This window comes from Cynoglossus semilaevis, chromosome 14 (genome assembly GCF_000523025.1).
Source record: "Cynoglossus semilaevis isolate Cse_v1.0 chromosome 14, Cse_v1.0, whole genome shotgun sequence".
In the NCBI taxonomy this organism is placed as follows: domain Eukaryota; kingdom Metazoa; phylum Chordata; class Actinopteri; order Pleuronectiformes; family Cynoglossidae; genus Cynoglossus; species Cynoglossus semilaevis.
In genome coordinates this window covers 4,181,745-4,200,932 of record NC_024320.1, presented here as the reverse complement: position 1 = coordinate 4,200,932, position 19,188 = coordinate 4,181,745, and the positions used below count along the sequence as shown (strand labels likewise).

Below are 19,188 nucleotides of genomic sequence, written 5' to 3'. Positions count from 1 at the left end.
TGAGTGATTGAATTTGGGTAAATTCACTACTAACGGAATCTTTCGTCTAAGTTTGAGCTAAAACCTGTGGCTGCTTCATTAATACACAAGCTACAACATAAATGGCTGAAGTTGTTTGCAAGATATGTTACCTTAGGCTGTTGTTGGGGTCTTTACTTAACTTAATTAAATCTAAGTAAACTTCTCTCTCTCTATATATATATATACTACTCTCTTTTCTCTATATATATTATATATATATATTTTATCTATATAGATATACTACATGTACACTCCTACGTAACACCTCATCTCCCGTTCTCCCATAAAGGCTAAGTGTAAAAGAAAATAACGTAACGCTTAAAAACAAACGGAGGAAAAAAGACAGAGATACAGTATGTTCTTGTAAGCTGCTCCACCTCAGTTTTGGTTTTAAAGTCTTATTTGCAGGTTAGAACGAGCGCATCGACATGGATGAAGCCTTGCCCGGTGTCACCTGACGTAGCTATCGCCCGCACTTTTCATGTCTTTTATTGACAATATGAGGCTTTTTCATGTTAACTGCTAATTAATGTAAAGGTGCTGACTTGGGCTAACAGGGATTGGGTCCCGTTGCTAAAAAGACGTTTACTGCGGTTTTGGGGAAAAACAGCTACATATATTAGTATTAATTAATATCGGAATCAGATATTAAGTTTGGACAATACTGACATATCAGCAAAAATTATCTTGGACATTGTGTACTGAACAGTTTGGTACAAATACACACACTATTACAGTCCTTATAGATAATCTATGAACAGTGGTTCTCAAACTGTGGTACGCGTACCACCGGTGGTACGCTGGGAAAATTCATATTTTCACGTTTACATTTTCAGTTGAATAAATCTGAAACATACCATGCACAATTAATACAACCTTACATAACAACATAAACATCTGTCTAAACATTTCTAAACATCTCTCCTGTGTGGTGGAAGCTAACAGTGAAGGCCTCTGCTGCTTTATGCTAATGATGGTCATCATGGTGGTACTCAGAGAGATCAGTGTTTTCTCAGGTGGTACAGAGTAGAAAAAGTTGGAGAACCACTGGTATAGAATAAGTCCTAACAAAGTCTTTCAGATGTCTCAGAAAGTGTCTTAGTGAAAAGTACACTATATTACCAAAGTTCTATTATAACAAAATGGAAGCGTTTGGGAACAACAGCAACTCAGCCACGAAGTGGTAGGCCACGTAAAGTGACGGAGAGGGGTCAGCGGATGCTGAAGCCCCTAGTGCAAAGAGGTCGCCGACTTTCTGCACAGTCAACTGCTACAGAGCTACAAACTTCGTGTGACCTTCAGATTAGCCCAAGTACAGTACGCAGAGAGCTTCATGGAATGGGTTTCCATGGCCGAGCAGCTGCAGCCAAGCCACACATCACCAAGTGCAATGCAAAGTGTCGGATGCAATGGTGTAAAGCACGCCGCCACTGGCCTCTAGAGCAGTGGAGACGCGTTCTCTGGAGTGATGAATCACGCTTTTCCATCTGGCAATCTGATGGACGAGTCTGGGTTTGGAGGTTGCCAGGAGAACGGTACATTTCAGACTGCATTGTGCCGACTGTGAAATTTGGTGGAGGAGGAATTATGGTGTGGGGTTGTTTTTCAGGAGCTGGGCTTGGCCCCTTAGTTCCAGTGAAAGGAACTTTGAATGCTTCAGGATACCAAAACATTTTGGACAATTCCATGCTCCCAACCTTGTGGGAACAGTTTGGAGCGGGCCCCTTCCTCTTCCAACATGACTGTGCACCAGTGCACAAAGCAAGGTCCATAAAGACATGGATGACAGAGTCTGGTGTGGATGAACTTGACTGGCCTGCACAGAGTCCTGACCTGAACCCGATAGAACACCTTTGGGATGAATTAGAGCGGAGACTGAGAGCCAGGCCTTCTCGACCAACATCAGTGTGTGACCTCACCAATGCGCTTTTGGAAGAATGGTCAAAAATTCCTATAAACACTCTCCTCAACCTTGTGGACAGTCTTCCCAGAAGAGTTGAAGCTGTAATAGCTGCAAAAGGTGGACCGACATCATATTGAACTCTGGGTTAGGAATGGGATGGCACTTCAGTTCATAGTATGAGTCAAGGCAGGTGAGCCAATACTTTTGGTAATATAGTGTATATAAAAGGTGTATGTACTACACCTGAAGGATAGACAAGGACATGTGGAGGCCGCAGGTCTGTCCCTTAACGTCCACCTTAAGCCACTATATTTCATCAGTTGATCAATATCTACCCTCCACTGCTGCTCCTACCCTCAGATTCCCCTTCACCTTGTCTCCATCACTCCTTTCTGACCGTGCCCTCCATCATTGATCTCTCTCTCCTGCTTTTTTTACATTCATCTAACTTAGCCCGTTGTCCATCTTTTTCTCCAAACCAAAGATGATTGAATACACACTCGTACTCCCTCGAGTCCTTAGGAGAAAATTGTTTTTCTGTTCTTGTTCTTGTCATTTTTTACACCTCCTCTGTTACATTTTCTCCTCCTCCTTCTCTGCATTTGTCCTTAGCTCGTGTCCATGCCACACTGTTCGTCTCTTATCTGTTGTCCTTACACTTTTAATGCAACCACACAGGTCTGCTCTGTGGAGGGACTCCTGTGAGACCCTGGCAGATTAAAACACTCGTGTTTTTAGAAGCCGTAACTCGGCAGGAATCGAGAGAGACAAAGTAACATTTGCCAGAGACGTGGGAAACGTGATTTCTCCTCCATTGACGGTGTTTGTCTAGGTGTAGGATGGGACTTGTGTTTATTTTTTCTCTGATGTATGAATTGTCCTCTGCGCTCTTCCTGATGGATTTGGTGACAACACTATCACAGAAAGGCACGTGATGTATAAAAATACATTTCGGGGGCGGATTTAAAACCGTTACAGCGGTTTTGGGCCAGTGCACAAAACCATTTTTACTCTTCTGGTTAGTTTGTAAGATAGAAGGACAGCTAGGGTTGAGCAGATTGAGCTGAAGCTGGAAGAAAGAGTAAAAATGTGCTGAAGAAAGATAACGACTCACAAATACTGTCTCCAGGAATAGCTCTCCAGTTTCTGAAAGGAAGCACATGCATTTAAGTTAGTAAGATTATCTCATTTCAATTATTTAATTATAATTTAATTGCACAAAACACATGTTATTTGTTGGGTTTTTTTTCATAGATTTTTGCTAAAATTTGGGAATATTTCAGTTGTAAATCCTGGATGAACAGAAAATAAGACTTAAGCAGCATCTGTTAAAATGCACCTGGCAAGAGAGAGAAAAGTTGTAAAATGAGTAGAAGTGTCCTCAGGTCTAGATAGAAAATCATTGGTCAAGGGTCTTCTGGACTGAACTGTTGGAGTCACCAGCGATATGTCTTGATGCCAGGGTACAGGGGTGAAATGTAACTGTTTGGCGTCTTAAGGAAAACAAAAAGGACACTCTGTACTGGCTTGTGGCTGCATTTTACTCAGAAGGTGAGAGGTGAAAAAAACAGAGATGGATGTCGTGTCTAAACCTGAACCGTAGGTCTTAGAAAATGCTGCAGAAGTCATTAGAACAACCAGGTACATTTGTTTTATCTCTGCAGCACAACACGGCAGACAGTAGAGTAGTAAACGGCAGCCATAAAAGATGATGGTGTTTTTATATTTAAATTAGATTTTTCAGGGATTGGTGTTAGATTGAATGACATTGTGTTGTGTGTTGGATAAAGATGTAGTAGTTAACATTTTTAACTTAACTAATTCCACTAAACTTGGTCACAACTGATCCCTAGACCTAGTTTGTGAATCCCTGTATGGGTTAGTCGGCCAACTCTGATTATTGTTGGTCATCCTCCTCCATAACACCCACTGCTGCAATCCATTAATTTTTTTAATGATCCATTAACAAAAAGACTTATTGAGAAATGCAGCAATGTTAATTCAATAGTTTTTCCATGACCCTGCCGAGGCTCCAACGCCCACAAAGTGAGAAAACAGACTTGAGTGCAGCTGCCGCATGAAGGGACATGATGGTGGTGACATTTTCACAACATAAATAAAGAAACACGGTTCTTATTCTGGCTCAGCCCCTGCTGCCTACTGTTCCAGACAGCAACAGGTTTAGAAACTTATGTCGTTAGCTGTCAGATAGAATTCTGGGAAACAGAGCAGCTCACGGAGTGCTGCTGCTGTCATACTGCATGAAGGCTGGAGAGAGGGTGTGGATTATTCCACTCTGGTTTCCAGTACCGCTCCTGCAGGGAACTGGTGGAAATGGAGCTCACCCAATGAGCTGTGGTTGGTTTGACATTCATACTCCACAGAACACATCTATGTCCTTCTGCTTTGGAAATTGAAATTAAATTATATTTTTATTGATTTGATTGTAAAATTTTAAGGAATTTTATAAATAAAAATCTGTAATATGACTGAATTATTCAGCCATTTATAGTAATTAGTTAGCTATAGTTATTTATTGTTATTCTTAGCCAATTGATTTGTTACATTTGTCTAACTTAATATTTTTTGCGGCTAACTTTAACAAAGTTTTGCTCCATTAATTTGTTTGATTTAGGTTCACATCTTAACAACCATTGCTTTAAGCTTGCACTACACTACATTTTTTTTCATCTATTGCATTTTTTCTCTATATTTGATGTTAATGCAAATGCTAAATGCTTCCTGTTCATCCCTAAATGCACACATGCACTTAAAATGATTAATTTAATCAGTTTTTTAATCAAATGAAAAGCTACCATTTTTAATTGAATTTCCCCCCTTTTTTCATATAAATAATATAAAGTGCTGTATAGCTGCTGCCTGTAATTATCCACAGTGCATAACAGCAGCATTGCTATGTTGTCTCCTGGCCTCTGTGTCCTGATTTACTGCCACTCTGCTGCATGTCTTTAACTACACATGTAAAAAATAACAGCCTCCATGCCCCTGCAGTGGCTTCATATTAATTGATTTCTTTAGTCAGATGTAATGAGAACTGTTGTGGGGTGGGGGTCAGAGAGGAGGTCTTCACGACAAGCCATAAATGAGCAGAGAAAAAATTGATTGTTTGGAGTGTTCTCATCAATAACTGCTGACTGGCTGTAAAATTCCAGTTACAGAATCTGTTTGATGTTACATCACCACCAGAGGGCGGAGCCTCGGTTATTTTATTAATCCCTTCTACCTGGTCTTACTTATCTTCTTTGTTGTGTGTGTGTGTGTGTGTGTGGGTGTGTGTGTGTGTGTGTGTGTATGTATGTGTGTGTGTGTTTTAAACAGCTGTGCCAGCGGCCCCTGTGAATATATCAGTGACCCAGCTGAGGGCACACTCGGCCATGGTGACCTGGAACGTACCACTGGGTGATACTGTCATTGGCTACGCCATCTCACAACAGGTATAGTACAGTTTGTGTATGTGTGTGTGGTGTGTGTGAGAGAGAGAGACAGAGAGAGACTACTTAGATTTGATTATTGACACACAATAAAGACTGTATTTATAGGATGGATATGCTCTGTGAGTAGAGATGTATCTTTAGCTGCAGTACCAGTGCTGATCAGCAGGGGCCTGACTACCAAAACTTCCTTCATGAACTGGTCAGTAAATACTTCTGTTAACATTTTGGTCCACATTTCTAGATCTAATCCCTCCAGTAATTATAACAAGAGAGTGCTGTCCATACACAACTTCAACTTTTACTGGTTACCAGTAGGTAAGAAATAGGTTGATCTGATCCTAAAGTATTTTTTTCTTGTTCTTTAAAAACAGTGACATTTGACTGGGCCTGAATTAACTTTTGTTTTTGCCTGAAAAATAGACACACACTGCCTCATTAAATTCAATAAACATAAACACACATCGCCTAACCTGATCTAACCTGTTCCTCCATCTGGCTTATTGCTGTATTTGCATAAGAAAGCAATATTGTAAATCTGAAATGTGTTTTTTTCTTTCTGTTCTTCAAATGTCTTTGTGTTTCTCAAAAAAAAAAATATATATAATTTTTCTTTCCAAGTTTTCCTCCACCTCCTGTTTTCTTTTTAAAATGCTGCAGCAGTCACTAAGCCTTTTGACATTCAGCTGTAATCCCCTCTTTGCTGTTTGTATGTGACACTTCCCCAAAAAAAGTGTGGAAATGACAGATAATTATGTGCATGGGTAGAAAAACTGAAGTAACACATATTTGTTATTACAAAAACTTTAGACAATGCAGACACACATCAACCATGACAAGGTCAGTAGGTCACTATAAGTTTGGGAGAAAATTGGATTTTAGAGAAATTTTGTTCCCTGCATGAATGAAAGCTTTTAGACAGCCTTTTAGGATATTGCCAATTTTCTCTCCAGCGCTGCTTTTCTGCAAAGTATAGAGGAGTACACACACACACACACACTCATCCACTCACTCACTCATGGTAATTTGATCTGGTTCGGTACAGTACAGTATGGTATGGTATGTCTGTGTAGGTTCTCAGTCATCCAGGTCCTCTTGTCCAAAGTAGTTACCTCAAGGACAACTGGACTGGTAGGTTAAATCCTCTTCCTCTGTTGAGTGATGGTTTCTCGACACAGATGGCCTCTTCACTCCTCTTTCTAAACATCTGCCTTCTCTGTCTATCTTCCTTTGAATCTACCTTCTTTTGAAGATGTAGATGAACCGCTGAGTCCAGGTCTGTTGAACTGGCTCTCCTGTGCTGTTGCATGTGTTTGAACAGTGACTGTTTGGTTTCCTTGATGTAGAGGTCAGAGTTCAGTCCTCACTACACTGTAGGGTATAAACCACATTGCTGCTTTGGAAGAACAAGGTTTTGGAGTAAAGTAGACAGGGATTTAATTTTTTTGTCCAAGACCTAACTACTGTTGATACAGTGCAGTATGTAACAGTATGTTATGATTAGGATCAGTGTAGGATCATGTTTATCCCTTTGGAGAAAGGATTCTCTGTATAAACCCCCACTTTGAAAGTGATGAAGACTGGACAGACATTAGCAGGGGTCTGTAACACATCCCAGTCCTGACACTACTCAAATCCTTCCAGTTCGAACACTAAAACTGATGAGCGTCTGGGACAAAATAAAAACAAAGCAGCTTTTGCGTGGGGGAGTAAAGATCCATTTACTGCTGTCTGCAGCCCCAGTTTAAACTCCCAGTAATAATAATTAACTGTGACTTCTCAATTGCTGTATATGCATTAAAGATCATCCAATAAGGCTTTTCTGATCAAAATGTAATCTTGTTTTTCATATGGGCCGTGGGCTACATCACCCTGAAGGATGTCTCACATTAATTCTGATGTTTATTTTTTGCAGTGTTGCATTTTCTTGTCTCATCATTTCAAGGAGCCAAGGCTGCAAACTCAGCTCGACCCATTCTAATCAGTAATTTACCCACACTTTGGCAGCCGGACAGACAGACAGTAGCTAAGCTCTAAGTGGGAGGTGTCTCCATTAGTGGAAATGATTTGGCCACAGACCCAACGTACAGCACGACAACCCACTTTTGGTATCATTGCCAAGTAAGTAAGGTCCAAGAAATCCATCAATCTTTGCACATTTCTTGGAAAAAAGAGCATCTTCAGTTTGTTGGTTAAAATTGTATGATCTACTTCTGTAACCTCAGAAAGCAGTTATGTTAAAGTCTTGTTGAAATATTCATAGCAGAGCAGATGGGAGCAGGTAGATGCAGGAGCTTTTATCTCCTGAACTTTTCTTTATGTCAAAATGGAATTTGGATGACAGTTAAAAAAAAAAAAAAGGAACGTAAAAAAAGTGCGTCATTACTGTGTTTGTTGTCTGGAACTGAGAGATTATTTCATGTACAGAATCCTTTAGTACCAATAGACAACTGTATCCTGTTTGTGGAGGAGGAACAAAAAAGATTGGCGAACATTTTGAAAGGTTTTCCAACTCTCACGTCATCTGTTGCCAGGTTTCAGCCATTATGCAGCACTTCACGAATCAACAGAGGAGAGAAACCCACTGTGATGTTTATTATATTAAACCCAAGAACAAGAATCCTTGTTACATTTACCAAAAACCAAGAATCTATATTCAGATTTGAAGATAAATTATTTACAGTGAGTGTAAAACTCTGTTCATGCTGCGGTTTTTCCTCTTCTCTTAGTGTGTAATAGAACACTCATGTACTCAGAACATCCATTTCTGTGACATTCACTGATACCACAATGGTTCAGTTCATAACAGATGAGTCTCAGTCAAATTTAAAAAAGTGAACTCCTTTCTTTACTTGTTATTTATTCTCTGAACCACAGATGGCCTTTTTTTAAGCTAACTAATCCTTTCTAGGTAATCCTGGTATTTTTCCTCCTCCCCTTGTTAACAGTAAATACAAAAAGACAACCTAGCCTACCTGCTTTAACTTCTCATGGGCAGAATTCATCAGTTTTACACAAACCCCTTTACTGGCAAGACAATTGAATCAAATAAACTTTCTGTTTCAAAACTCTTTTTTTCTATGCCCTCCACCAGACAACCAATTAGCCACAACAATGATCCTCCGCTCCTCTTGTTCCTAGTATTCTTCTCGAGGATCCTCTTGATCACTTTTATCCTGTTCCTCCCACCACTTTTATGACTTCAGTCTCATATAACTGAATGGAACATCTACAAATCAGAGAATATTCAGCAAAAAGAAATCCAGAACTATTTCTTTAACAAAAAAAGAAAAACAGCACATGTTTGCTAAACGAAAGATAAAAAGTATATTTACCTGAAGTTCTGGAATTATGGAGTTCTAGAATACAGTAGGTCAGGTGGGTGTGAGTTAAAACCTTCAAATTATGTACTTAAAATATGGGGTACAGACAAATAAGTATTCATATATAATAAAATAACAAGTATTTAAAAATACTGAGCATCAGAACCTATGTCACTCACATACTCTAACACAGTGGTAACATCCTAATCTAGGACAAGAAAACATCAGTTGAGGCTGACTTGTGCCTGGGAGCCATGATGAAGAGGAAGAAGTTCCGACCCAAAAAAAAACAACAAAAATGAAAGAAAACAAATGAAGCACAATCCAGGGTATGGCGTACAACTGCTCGCCAACTAATTCTCATGCAGAATTTGTTTTGACGGCGTATGTCGCAATGATGGAGCAAGAGTTTGACAACGTTTTTTAAAATACATAAACATACATACGTATATTTACAGCAAGTGCAGGTTTGACAGTGGTATATTGGTGTTTGAGCATTAATTAAGCAGTGTGCCAGCTTATGAGAAAAACAGTCTTTGTACCTTGTGGTTCTGTAGCACCTATCGCCTGGAACAGCAGGTGACCTGGGTGTGGTGGTTACAGAGATGTTACCTTCTCTCTTTTGCAGAAATATGTATTTATAGGAAAAAAGGATAGCAAAAGAGCTAGCCGTAAGGATTTAGTGCATTAGAAACTGTTATTCTCCTATATACATAAGCTAAATGGTTTGATCAGACAGGGCCATGTTTCAGCTCGCTTTTAGGGCAAATAAATTCAGCTCTGTACAGTAGAGCGACGTCACCAGTAAAACACTGCACTGCTGACGTCAGATCAGCCCTTTGTTGCTGACCACACCTCGTTTCTGGACCAACAAGTGCATTTATGATTACACACTCTCATTGGCAGGAAAGTCAAAAATGAAAAAGTGTTGATCTGTCACTAAAAAAGAGACTTGCGCAGCACTTGGCTTCACACTGGACCCATTAACTTAAAAGGTTATGATGTGTCGCTGATGCCGCTCTATTCTGCTCGTCTCCAATTGCCAAAAAGACAAGAAAAAGTAATTATTAACGTCCTGTTTGGGTTTAGGGTTAGCCATCAGGAGAGCGTTGATGCATGTGAGTTACAATAGTCTTATTTCTACAGTTTTTTATTATCCACCGTCAAACGCCAGGGCTTGGTTTTGGTCAGACTGCTGTACCGTCTCCTCCACAGGTCTGCTGATTCACTGTAGATCAGCACGTCGATTCTTTGACCACTGCTGTGGTCAAAGACTTCTTATTCTGTTTATTGCTTTGATATTTGGAGATGATTTTTAACTTATTGGCACCAGGAGGGCAGTTCTCCTGCCAGCACTCTGGATCTAGTTCTTCTAAGCAGAGGTTGGCTGTGTTACCTTTCATGCAGACCTCATTTCCCCCAGTAGGGCAGTTCAGGGCGTCTGAGGTGAATTTATATGAGCTGAAGCAGCTTGTTAGAGCAGCGCTGAAATACAGCGGCTCTTTTACGTTCTCTGTTACAGCACAAACTGGTGCAATAATTAGAGTTGAATTTAAATGTGAGCCTGAGTTTGGCTGCTTTTTAAGACCAGTTTGAACACGTACTATGACAAACATATCCAAGCTCCGGGGCAGGGGATAAAATGTGGTACATGGACAGCTGACTCCTTATACGTATGTCGAGGTCTTGGGATGTTTTCAAGGGGACTTCTTTATGGTACCAAGTTATTGGTAAATATTTGGCTAAACTGTTTGCCTTATGTCTGTTAACTTTTATTTATTTTACATAGTTATTATTTTGCTAAATGTTGAGGGTTTAGCATTAAATGACTCTAATAATATTGATACAATTCTTTTCATTTAACCTATTTATATTTGTCTTTTACATTTTTTCTAAAAATGTTTTTTATTATTGATTTATTAATTATAATTTTTTTGGCATTAAAAAAGCTTACATTAAATAATAAACTAAACCTCAGGTTAAGTTTACGTTTTTTTTGTTACTAATAAAATAAAAAATAAAAATAAATAATCTCAGAAAAGTGATTAATTATGGTTCTGTTTCTCGGCCCAGGGTATTTTTCTTTGCTATGCTTTATTTACTCATGTTATGTTTCTGTGTAGTTTAGATTTTGTTCAGTTTTTTTAAACTAAAGTCATAGTTACATTTTGCTATTTTTTATTTATTTTTGGAACTCCTTTGTTTTAGTTTCTCATTGTGTTATCTACCGGAGGGAAACAGAGAATATTTGTATTGTACAAATCTATTTAAAACTGAGCAGTTTTTATTGAATTGTACTATGTGTTTCACTAGGGCCTTTAATGCACTAAATAAATTAAGTACTTTATAAAGAACTTCACTCTACATTCAAACATTTACCTCTTGGGTATTTTGACATCATTGATTTTGGGTCCCTTTTTAAATAGTCTGGAAACCTCTGGACTGCAGATCTATTTTGAATCGGTTCCACATCAGTACGGTACAGAAACAGTTCAGCTGTGTTGGTTTTGTTTGTCCAACGTCCAACCAACCTGTGTGTCCAGAGACAGGATGGCCTGATGCAACGCTCCATCAGAGAGGTCAATTCGTCGAGCCGCTGGTGTGTGCTGTGGGATCTGGATGAGAACACCCACTACAGCGTGCAGGTAAGGTACTGACACACAATCACCTTATAAACATAAACACACGTTTGTCAGTCGTCCTCTTTTAATGATATCTGAAAAAGGCAGCAGTTACCTCAGGACATTGGTTTCCAACACCTGCTGTGACGCCTCCCCTGTATTTTGTGTTGGGTGTTCATTCAGTTTGAGGACAGGTTTTTCTACAATTTAAAGCTAGCGATTTTCTTTTTATCCTTTAATCATTTGAGAACTTTGCTGTGGAAGTTTGTGGGAACCTGAGGGACCCTTAATTTAAAATAAAATAACATGTATAAAAGTCACAATATTATCATAAAAAACATAATAGACAGGTTAAAAAATGTCATGATTTTTCTTATTTTTTTTCACGTTTCAATATTTTTTGTCATCACGATTCTTTATCTTTACATGACTGGACTGTTAATCCAATTTCATATTTAATGTCATAATTTATCTCCAAATGTCTGACTTTTATTTTTACTTGATTTTTCCAACTTTTCACTTCACCATTGTGATAATTCATATTTCAAATATTATTGGATCTATTGATGTTCAGATTGGTTTACAGATTGTGTCTTTCATAAGCTTTTGTTTTTGCTCACTTGTTGACTCAGGTGCAGTCTGTTGGTCCCCAAGGTGACAGTCAGCCCAGTCATGCCATCCACTTTAGAACTCTGGAGAGGAGCGACCATTATCCGGCCGGAGTCCTGGATCACCGTAAATGGACACACATTAATATTTCTGTTGCTGTCTTTGAACAGACTTTGACAAAGTCTCCATCTCCCTGTCGTCATCAGATGAACCAGCGATGGAAGGCCTGGGTATGACCCCTCACCTGCAGACAGGAGAGCTGCTCATCATCACCACTGTGCTGCTGCTGTGGGCAGGTCTGACTGCATGTGTCTGTTCACACTGTGAGTGAAATGACATTTATTTAAGTAATATATTTCATATTACTTAAATAAATGTCATTTCACTCATATAAGTGGAAAATGCTCTGTGTAAAAGCTGAAATCTAAAAAGCATTGCATAGATAGATAGATAGATAGCACTTTATTAATCCCTAGGGGGTTGCCTTCAGGAGATTTACTTGGACCTAAGTACATGTTTTATGGCCCATCGTTAGAGTAAGAAAATCTGGTTCTCAGGAGCTTTTTAAAGGGCACTTTGGATGATTGACAGAGCAGCCTCAGCTCTGAACGGCTGTATTTATACCTTTACTGCACTACATTTTATTGCTTTTTAAAGAAATTGTGGGATTTTTTTATTAGTTAGAATGTACTGTAATTCATGCCAACAAAAATCTCCACAGTAGTCGGTGAATGGTCTGTCCTTACCATATGCTTTTCTAGTCCGGAATGTCCGTCAAAGCACTTCAACCTACAGGTTTCAGCTGCACTTCCCACCGAGCTACAGATTCGTCATTTAATTAAAATTTTATTTTCTTATTCGAAGTACCAGTATTTTTAGTTCTAAATTTTATTTAAATTTCTAAATATCTTAATAAACCTTTTGCTTTTTTCTTTTAACTTCAGCAAACTACTGTGTATATCATATCATAAAGGTAAATGCTGCATTGTCTGACGTACTTCTGTCCTCTTCTCCAGCCGTCATCGCCCTGTTCTGTCGACAGTATGACATCATAAAAGACAACGACTCCAACGGCACAAGAGAAAAAGCCAAGAGGCCTCTGGTCCACGCCACCTCCTCCTACTACAACCCATCACCGGGCCACTCGCCCATCTATCACAACGGGGCCGTGCGCAGCAGCAGGGTGACTCATTTCTTCTTCTTCCCCATTAAACTCTCAACTTTTATTTTCTCCGGTGCGTCAGGATTATTATTTTGTTTTCCTCTGAAGCGCCTTTTTGTAGATGCAGTCCGAGGGTCACCTAGCAACCGGAGCTGCTGCTGCCACTGCCTCCTCCATAGCTAAATATAAAACAGCTGAAAATGGAGAGCTGATGGCACATGTTTACTGCTGCGTCTGTTCAGTCGAAATGACTCACCAGGTTTTCTCTTCTTTATGGTGCCTTTAAGTCATGAAGAAGCATCACAACAGTCACTGCAGTCAGTGAACATTTGTGACAATACTACCACAAGTGATGACAGAGGCGCCTTTAACCATTTTGGTGCTGTTGACGAGATCCTCCTCCACACACAACCTCAAACATTAATGGCACTGACGGTCAGTCAGGGGAGTTATCATATCATACACCCACATCATACCAAAAAGGAAGATCTTTCTTTTTCTTTCCTGTCTTAACACAGATAAGAAATGCTAGGTGAGGGAGCTACAAGTGCGGTCTCACCTTAGACTGCCACGCCTCAGTTTATCTCTGTCCAGGGCTGTCTGTCTGATGAAACTGAAATGAGACATGCAGACGCACGTCCCCCATTGTCTTTGTTAAACACCGTAGATTTCTTTAGTCCAACTAACATCTTTAACGAACGTGTGTCAAATATTTGGTCTCACTGATCTTAAATACAACCGCAGTAAAAACAGGAAAGATGAGGCAGAACAGTACCGTGCTGTGCCAGAGGGGGCAGATATGAGGCCATAATTTATTTGTTAATTTATGTCTCACATTTTTGCCAGAGGCCAGTAACGCTCTTTTCAAACTGCTGCAATAATGCTAGAAGAAATTAACCCAGGATGGTAATAAACTGATAATGTAATAATAAACTCATAATAAACTAATGTGATATTAAAAACCGAATAAATTGGAAAATGATAGGCTTTGACTCTTAAACTGAGATTAAGACCATAAATGATTTTCTCTTTTAAACCAAATAAGAAACAATAACAATAAATGCATCTTAAAATAATGTAACACAAATAACAATAGAAAAGGTTCAATAAGATACCATTGATAAGGTTCCTGGTTAAACTTCCTGTTTCGCATTTTCAAGTTTTCTTCACCATCTTCTTCAGACAGATGGGCTTCTTCTTGAACTACAACATCCTGCCTTTGCCTTGCAGCAAAAGGTTCACTGATTTTTCCTTGGTGTTTCTGTTTGGACTTTGAATTGTCTCCCTGTTGGCTGAATGTTCTTTTCTACTGCTTCTCCTGCAGTGTGGAAACATGCAGGATAAGCAGCTCCAGCTCCCTCCACTTCCCTCTATGTTCAGTATGAGTAGTAGATGAATGGACACCTTCCTAATTTTATTTCTAATTTTGATCTACTTTTAGCTAACTTTGCTTGAACTATTTCTTTATATATCTTTTTGAATAGCATTAAATAATTAAACATGAATGTTTAGGTTATTGTTTATGTATTCTGAGTTTTAGTTAACATTTGGCTCTATCCAATGGTAAATACTAATTTAGCAGTTGACCAAATGTGATCTATTACGCTATACAAACTGTCAATTCCATAAAAAAACGATTTTCTCAATCTCTATTCATTTCCTTTCTTCTTCATCAAACCTCTCATTACTTTCTGACCCCCATGATTTAATTAAGTGTGGAGGTAAATGGAGCCTTGACCCACGTCTCCCGTGGGAACTCGTTTGTTTGACGCCTAGAACATCAAGCTGTCACGTGTGAGTGAAGCACAGAGACATAAATCTCATGATGGTCGGTACGCAAAGTACACGGATGGAGCGCACATGGAGGTGCATGTGACCCACTTGTGGGTCACCCTGCTGGAGTGTATTAGTTACACTTGAGTGCGTTTGGACATTTTTGTTGTATTTTTGTCTGGCATGTCCTCAGACAAGAGAGTGTTTTGTTTGGTTTTTTTATATATATAAAGAAGAGACAGAAACCTATGTTTTTGTTTTTCAAGGTATGGACCATTTTTATGGTCATGTTATGCTTGGATGTTTTTTTAGCACTAACATTAGAGGGTGTTATAGAGTCATTTTGGGCCATGACTTAAAATAATTAAGTTTACTGAAATTTAATTTTTGAATTTCCCTTTACGGGTCGCAACAGTGGTTAATCTGCCTCCTTCTCCCCTGCCTCCTCTTCTTTTACTCCATCTATCTCCATTAACCATCCCTCTGGTCTGCTCATTTCTAATCCTGTCCATCCTGGTCACTCCCAGTGAAGACCTCGGAATCTTCATCTCCTCCACCTCCAACTCAGCCTTTTGTCTCTAACCCATATATCACAGCATGTCTCACTACTGCCTTATAAACCTGACCTTCCAACTTGGCTGCTATTCTCCTGTCATATCACCCCTGTCCATGTCCCTGGATGTTTGGTCCGTATCCAGCTTTATCCAGCTCTAATCATGTATGGTATCACAGTTGAAGTTTACTACCAGTTGTACTACTTCATTGTACAGCGTGGCCTTGGTTGATAAATAAGCTGAAAACTTCATATACTGGTCCTAGCTGAACAGAGTAGGTCTGTGCTGCTGCATTTCACTGCTATACTAGTACTACACCATACAGTGTGGAGAATCAGAACAGCAGATGAGCCACCTTAAAAATGAAAAGCTGAAAGTTACACAGTATTGCAAATAGGAAAGGTGTGACACGAAGTGTCTGGTCCAGTTGGTTTATTTAGCTCGTCTGCTCGTTAGCCAATCAGGGTGGAGTCACGTCTGCTAGCGTCTTGAACATTTTACAATAACAAAGTAAATACAAATATCGATGCTGTATACATTTTCACAGTTCTTTCCACTTTTTAACACTTGTCCTGTTCCCTCAGCTCCACAGAGCCTCCTCCTCCATCAGCATCATCCGTGTCTGACTTCTGATGCTGCTTTAACGACTTCCTGCTAGTCACTAGTGGGGTTGACAACGTGCAACCGCAGGCAGAGGGCGCCACTGAGATTAATGATCCTGAAAGATGGAAAACCTCCAGATTCATTGCATGAGCGACTCTGTTTCAGTGTAAAAAGGAAAAGGAATTAAGGAGTTCCTGCGAACTGACTTCAAGTCGATTTGGAGTCCTCCTCTGGATGATCACGTGGTAGAAGTATGTCATCTAGTGGTAAGATGGGAGCATCATTTGGATGGTTAAAGATGCACATTCAAACGATTTACTGTGGTGTAAATATTTCTCCTGTGATGTCAAAGAATAAGTAAATATAAATGTTTGGCAGCATGTCGGCCACATCATGTCTGCATTAGATTAATCAAGTGTTCAACGCTGTCAGGTGTGTGCGTTTGTGTCACTACCAGGTTCCTAGTTTTCTTTTTCTTTTATAATAAGAACTAACCTTAAAACATGTTTGTATATGGGGTAAATATAAAAATGTCACTGGATACTAAAAAAAACGAGTTGATTTTATCCATTTTGTTGCTCTAAAAGAACAGCACCTAAAAAAAAAGATGAAATTCAGGTTATGTGCATCCACTGCATCCTTCAATGCAACAATCTGAACAATAGTACAACGCTGATGGAGAAAACCATAACTGTGACGATATGTTTTGTAGACTGAGAGTGATATACCTTGTGTTAGGAAGTCCAGCAGTTGTGAAAGTAAAAGTATTTTACTTTTGTATTGTATTTATTTATGATTGACATATGCTTTTTCTTCTGATTATTTCGACTGTGTTTATGTAGCACAGATGCTTAATTCGAAGATTATGATTATAACATTTGTTTTAACTTTTAAAAAGTATTATTTATTAGTATTTGTAGTTTTAATATAATTTACTGCAAAATGAGGATGCATTGCTATCTTTGGTAAGATCAGAAACCGGTGTCACTATTTTGGGGTCAGAGGGCTGTACAACAATAAAAATAAAATATATATGTTTTTGCTAAACAAACAATTGTAATTTCCATGTCATTTCACTGTTTCTAATGTTATCTATAGTAATGTGTAAACATGCTTGATTATGTCAAGGAACTAGTCATAAGGTCAAAGGAGACTCTGAAGTGTCAGCCATATTTATTAATTGAGTTTTACAGTAGCCAGCAGAGGTGGGATCAAGTCATTGTCTTTGCAAGTCACTAGTAAGCCTCAAGTCAAGTCTTTTTAACCATAGAGTAATGATATATATTACTTAAATGAAATAAACTATTTGATGTACCTGGCTGTCTATGAGCGGTCAACGAGTGCAGTCCATAGCAATGATAGGTGACTTCGTGGATAAGGCAGTAGCTGTGGAGTGGTGTGTCAATCAAACTGCTGACTCGTAGCAATCACTCACACTTGAGCGTCTGAAATAGTAGAGCGCGCAGTTGTTTCGATACTGTGAAAGAACCCACGGTCAGTGTGCCGAAAAAAAGGAGATGCCACCTTTTGCCTGAGACCGGTGGGTGGCGATTCTGAACCGGCATTCTGTGTAAAAAAAAACGGCTGTTCTGTCGGGCATGGTCGTGAATCTGATGGGAAACGACACGATGCACGTGAGTCTCACACACAACAGAAAACATCCACAAGTGTGCGGTATTTTTCTGCAAATCAAATGACACTGAGTTAAAATTTAATTTTAGAACATTTTGTTGCTTTTCTGCTACCAATGTGTTTCAGAAACGTGCTAATCATAGTGCTGAGAAAGTGTTGGCCTGCCCCCTGCTGGATTATGATGCAAAATGTATTTTCATGTTTTGGTCACAGATGGCCTGTTGGTTTTACAGAGACTTGTTTACATTGGAATTGTTGAACTTGACATCAGGTCATATTTAGCTGTGCCTTATCTGTTTCATCTATGATAAATGTGGAAGAATTAAGATGATGCATCAATCAATATGTTACATTGCAACATGTGTGTACCTTTCAGGTTTAGGTCATGTCTTGGGTACTATAGAGTTTTGTGGAGGTAAAAGGCATTTGCTTTTATTTTGCTTTGTTTTACTCAGCTGTCTTTGGCTACATTGCAAATGAGAATATGTTTCTAATTACCTTATCAGGATGGATAAAGGTTAAAATAATAATATATTACCGCAATTGCAAACTACCTATTTTGTGAAATCTGACCCTGATGTTTTTTAAAAACATGTATTTAATGATTTTGTTTTAACAAATCACATCAAAGTGCATTTTGACAAAGAATAGTACTGTATGGTGAATGACTGAAATTTGACAAAATGTTGGTTTTGATCACATGGTGCTTTGGCCCAGACGCAGAGCCGTTATGTGTCAGCACACATAACGGACAACTGGACAATAAATTTCCATGTCCAGTTGCCTAACGGAACTCCTTAAACATGACCATGACCTGGATTACTGAGAATCTTTATAGGAAGACAACTTTAAAAATCCATGTGTTTCAAAATCCTTCTGAGCGTATGCATCAGTGATGTACGTTCAGGTTCATGGCTGGTGAAACACTCCTGACTCCTCTAGAGTCAGATTTACAATTTTTAGTCATTTTTGAGAAACTTTTATTTCCAGAGATTTGTTCAGAAACTTATTGATATAGTATTTCACTGTGATCGAACGTTGGTGTACCAAAAAAGTATATTTTTTTCTGAATTTTAACCACAAAAATGGACACAGCTAAGTATTTTAAGGCAAATCAATGTATTTTCAGTCATTTTTTAGGAACTTATTTTCTGGGATTTGTTCAGGAACTTCTTGGTATAGTATTTTACTGTGATCAAAAGTTGGTGTACCAAAAAAAGTATATTGTTATTTTAGTTTTAAACACAAAATATTCACTTGGCAGCATATTTTAGGATATAATCTTGCATTTTAGTGCATTTCGGGGACATTTTATTTTTATGGATTTTTTCACGATGGTAAGGCTATAGTAAGGCATGTTTTGGGTGATTTTTGAAATATTCATATAAAATACTTTTTGGACTTTTAAACACAAAATATTCGCTTGGCAGCATGTTTTAGGACATAATCTTGCATTTTAAGGCATTTCGGGGACTTTTTATTTTTTTGACTTTTTCACGATGGTAATAAAGGCATGTTTAAGGTGATTTTTGAAA

The 19,188-nt window shown here is 38.8% G+C and overlaps 2 protein-coding genes across 3 annotated transcripts in view; both read left to right on the top strand.

Annotated features, from left to right (window-relative positions):
- The window catches only part of LOC103389223 (fibronectin type III domain-containing protein 4-like), a 35,741-nt gene extending 18,563 nt beyond the window's left edge, over positions 1 to 17,178 (top strand). The window contains exons 3-8 of one of the 2 annotated variants that reach the window (XM_008324546.3): positions 5,264 to 5,379; positions 11,243 to 11,344; positions 11,953 to 12,055; positions 12,136 to 12,252; positions 12,946 to 13,112; positions 16,003 to 17,178. In XM_008324546.3, coding sequence (XP_008322768.1) covers positions 5,264 to 5,379; positions 11,243 to 11,344; positions 11,953 to 12,055; positions 12,136 to 12,252; positions 12,946 to 13,112; positions 16,003 to 16,044 — 647 coding nt within the window. In that variant the 3' untranslated portion in view covers positions 16,045 to 17,178. The remainder of the gene's footprint in view (positions 1 to 5,263; positions 5,380 to 11,242; positions 11,345 to 11,952; positions 12,056 to 12,135; positions 12,253 to 12,945; positions 13,113 to 16,002) is intronic. The other variant, XM_008324547.3, reaches the window with a different exon arrangement.
- A 441-nt stretch (positions 17,179 to 17,619) lies between these two features.
- pomk (protein O-mannose kinase) overlaps positions 17,620 to 19,188 on the top strand; it is a 3,227-nt gene continuing 1,658 nt past the window's right edge. Inside the window, exon 1 of the mRNA XM_025061997.1 lies at positions 17,620 to 17,655. Within this exon, the coding sequence (XP_024917765.1) occupies positions 17,620 to 17,655 (36 nt within the window). The remainder of the gene's footprint in view (positions 17,656 to 19,188) is intronic.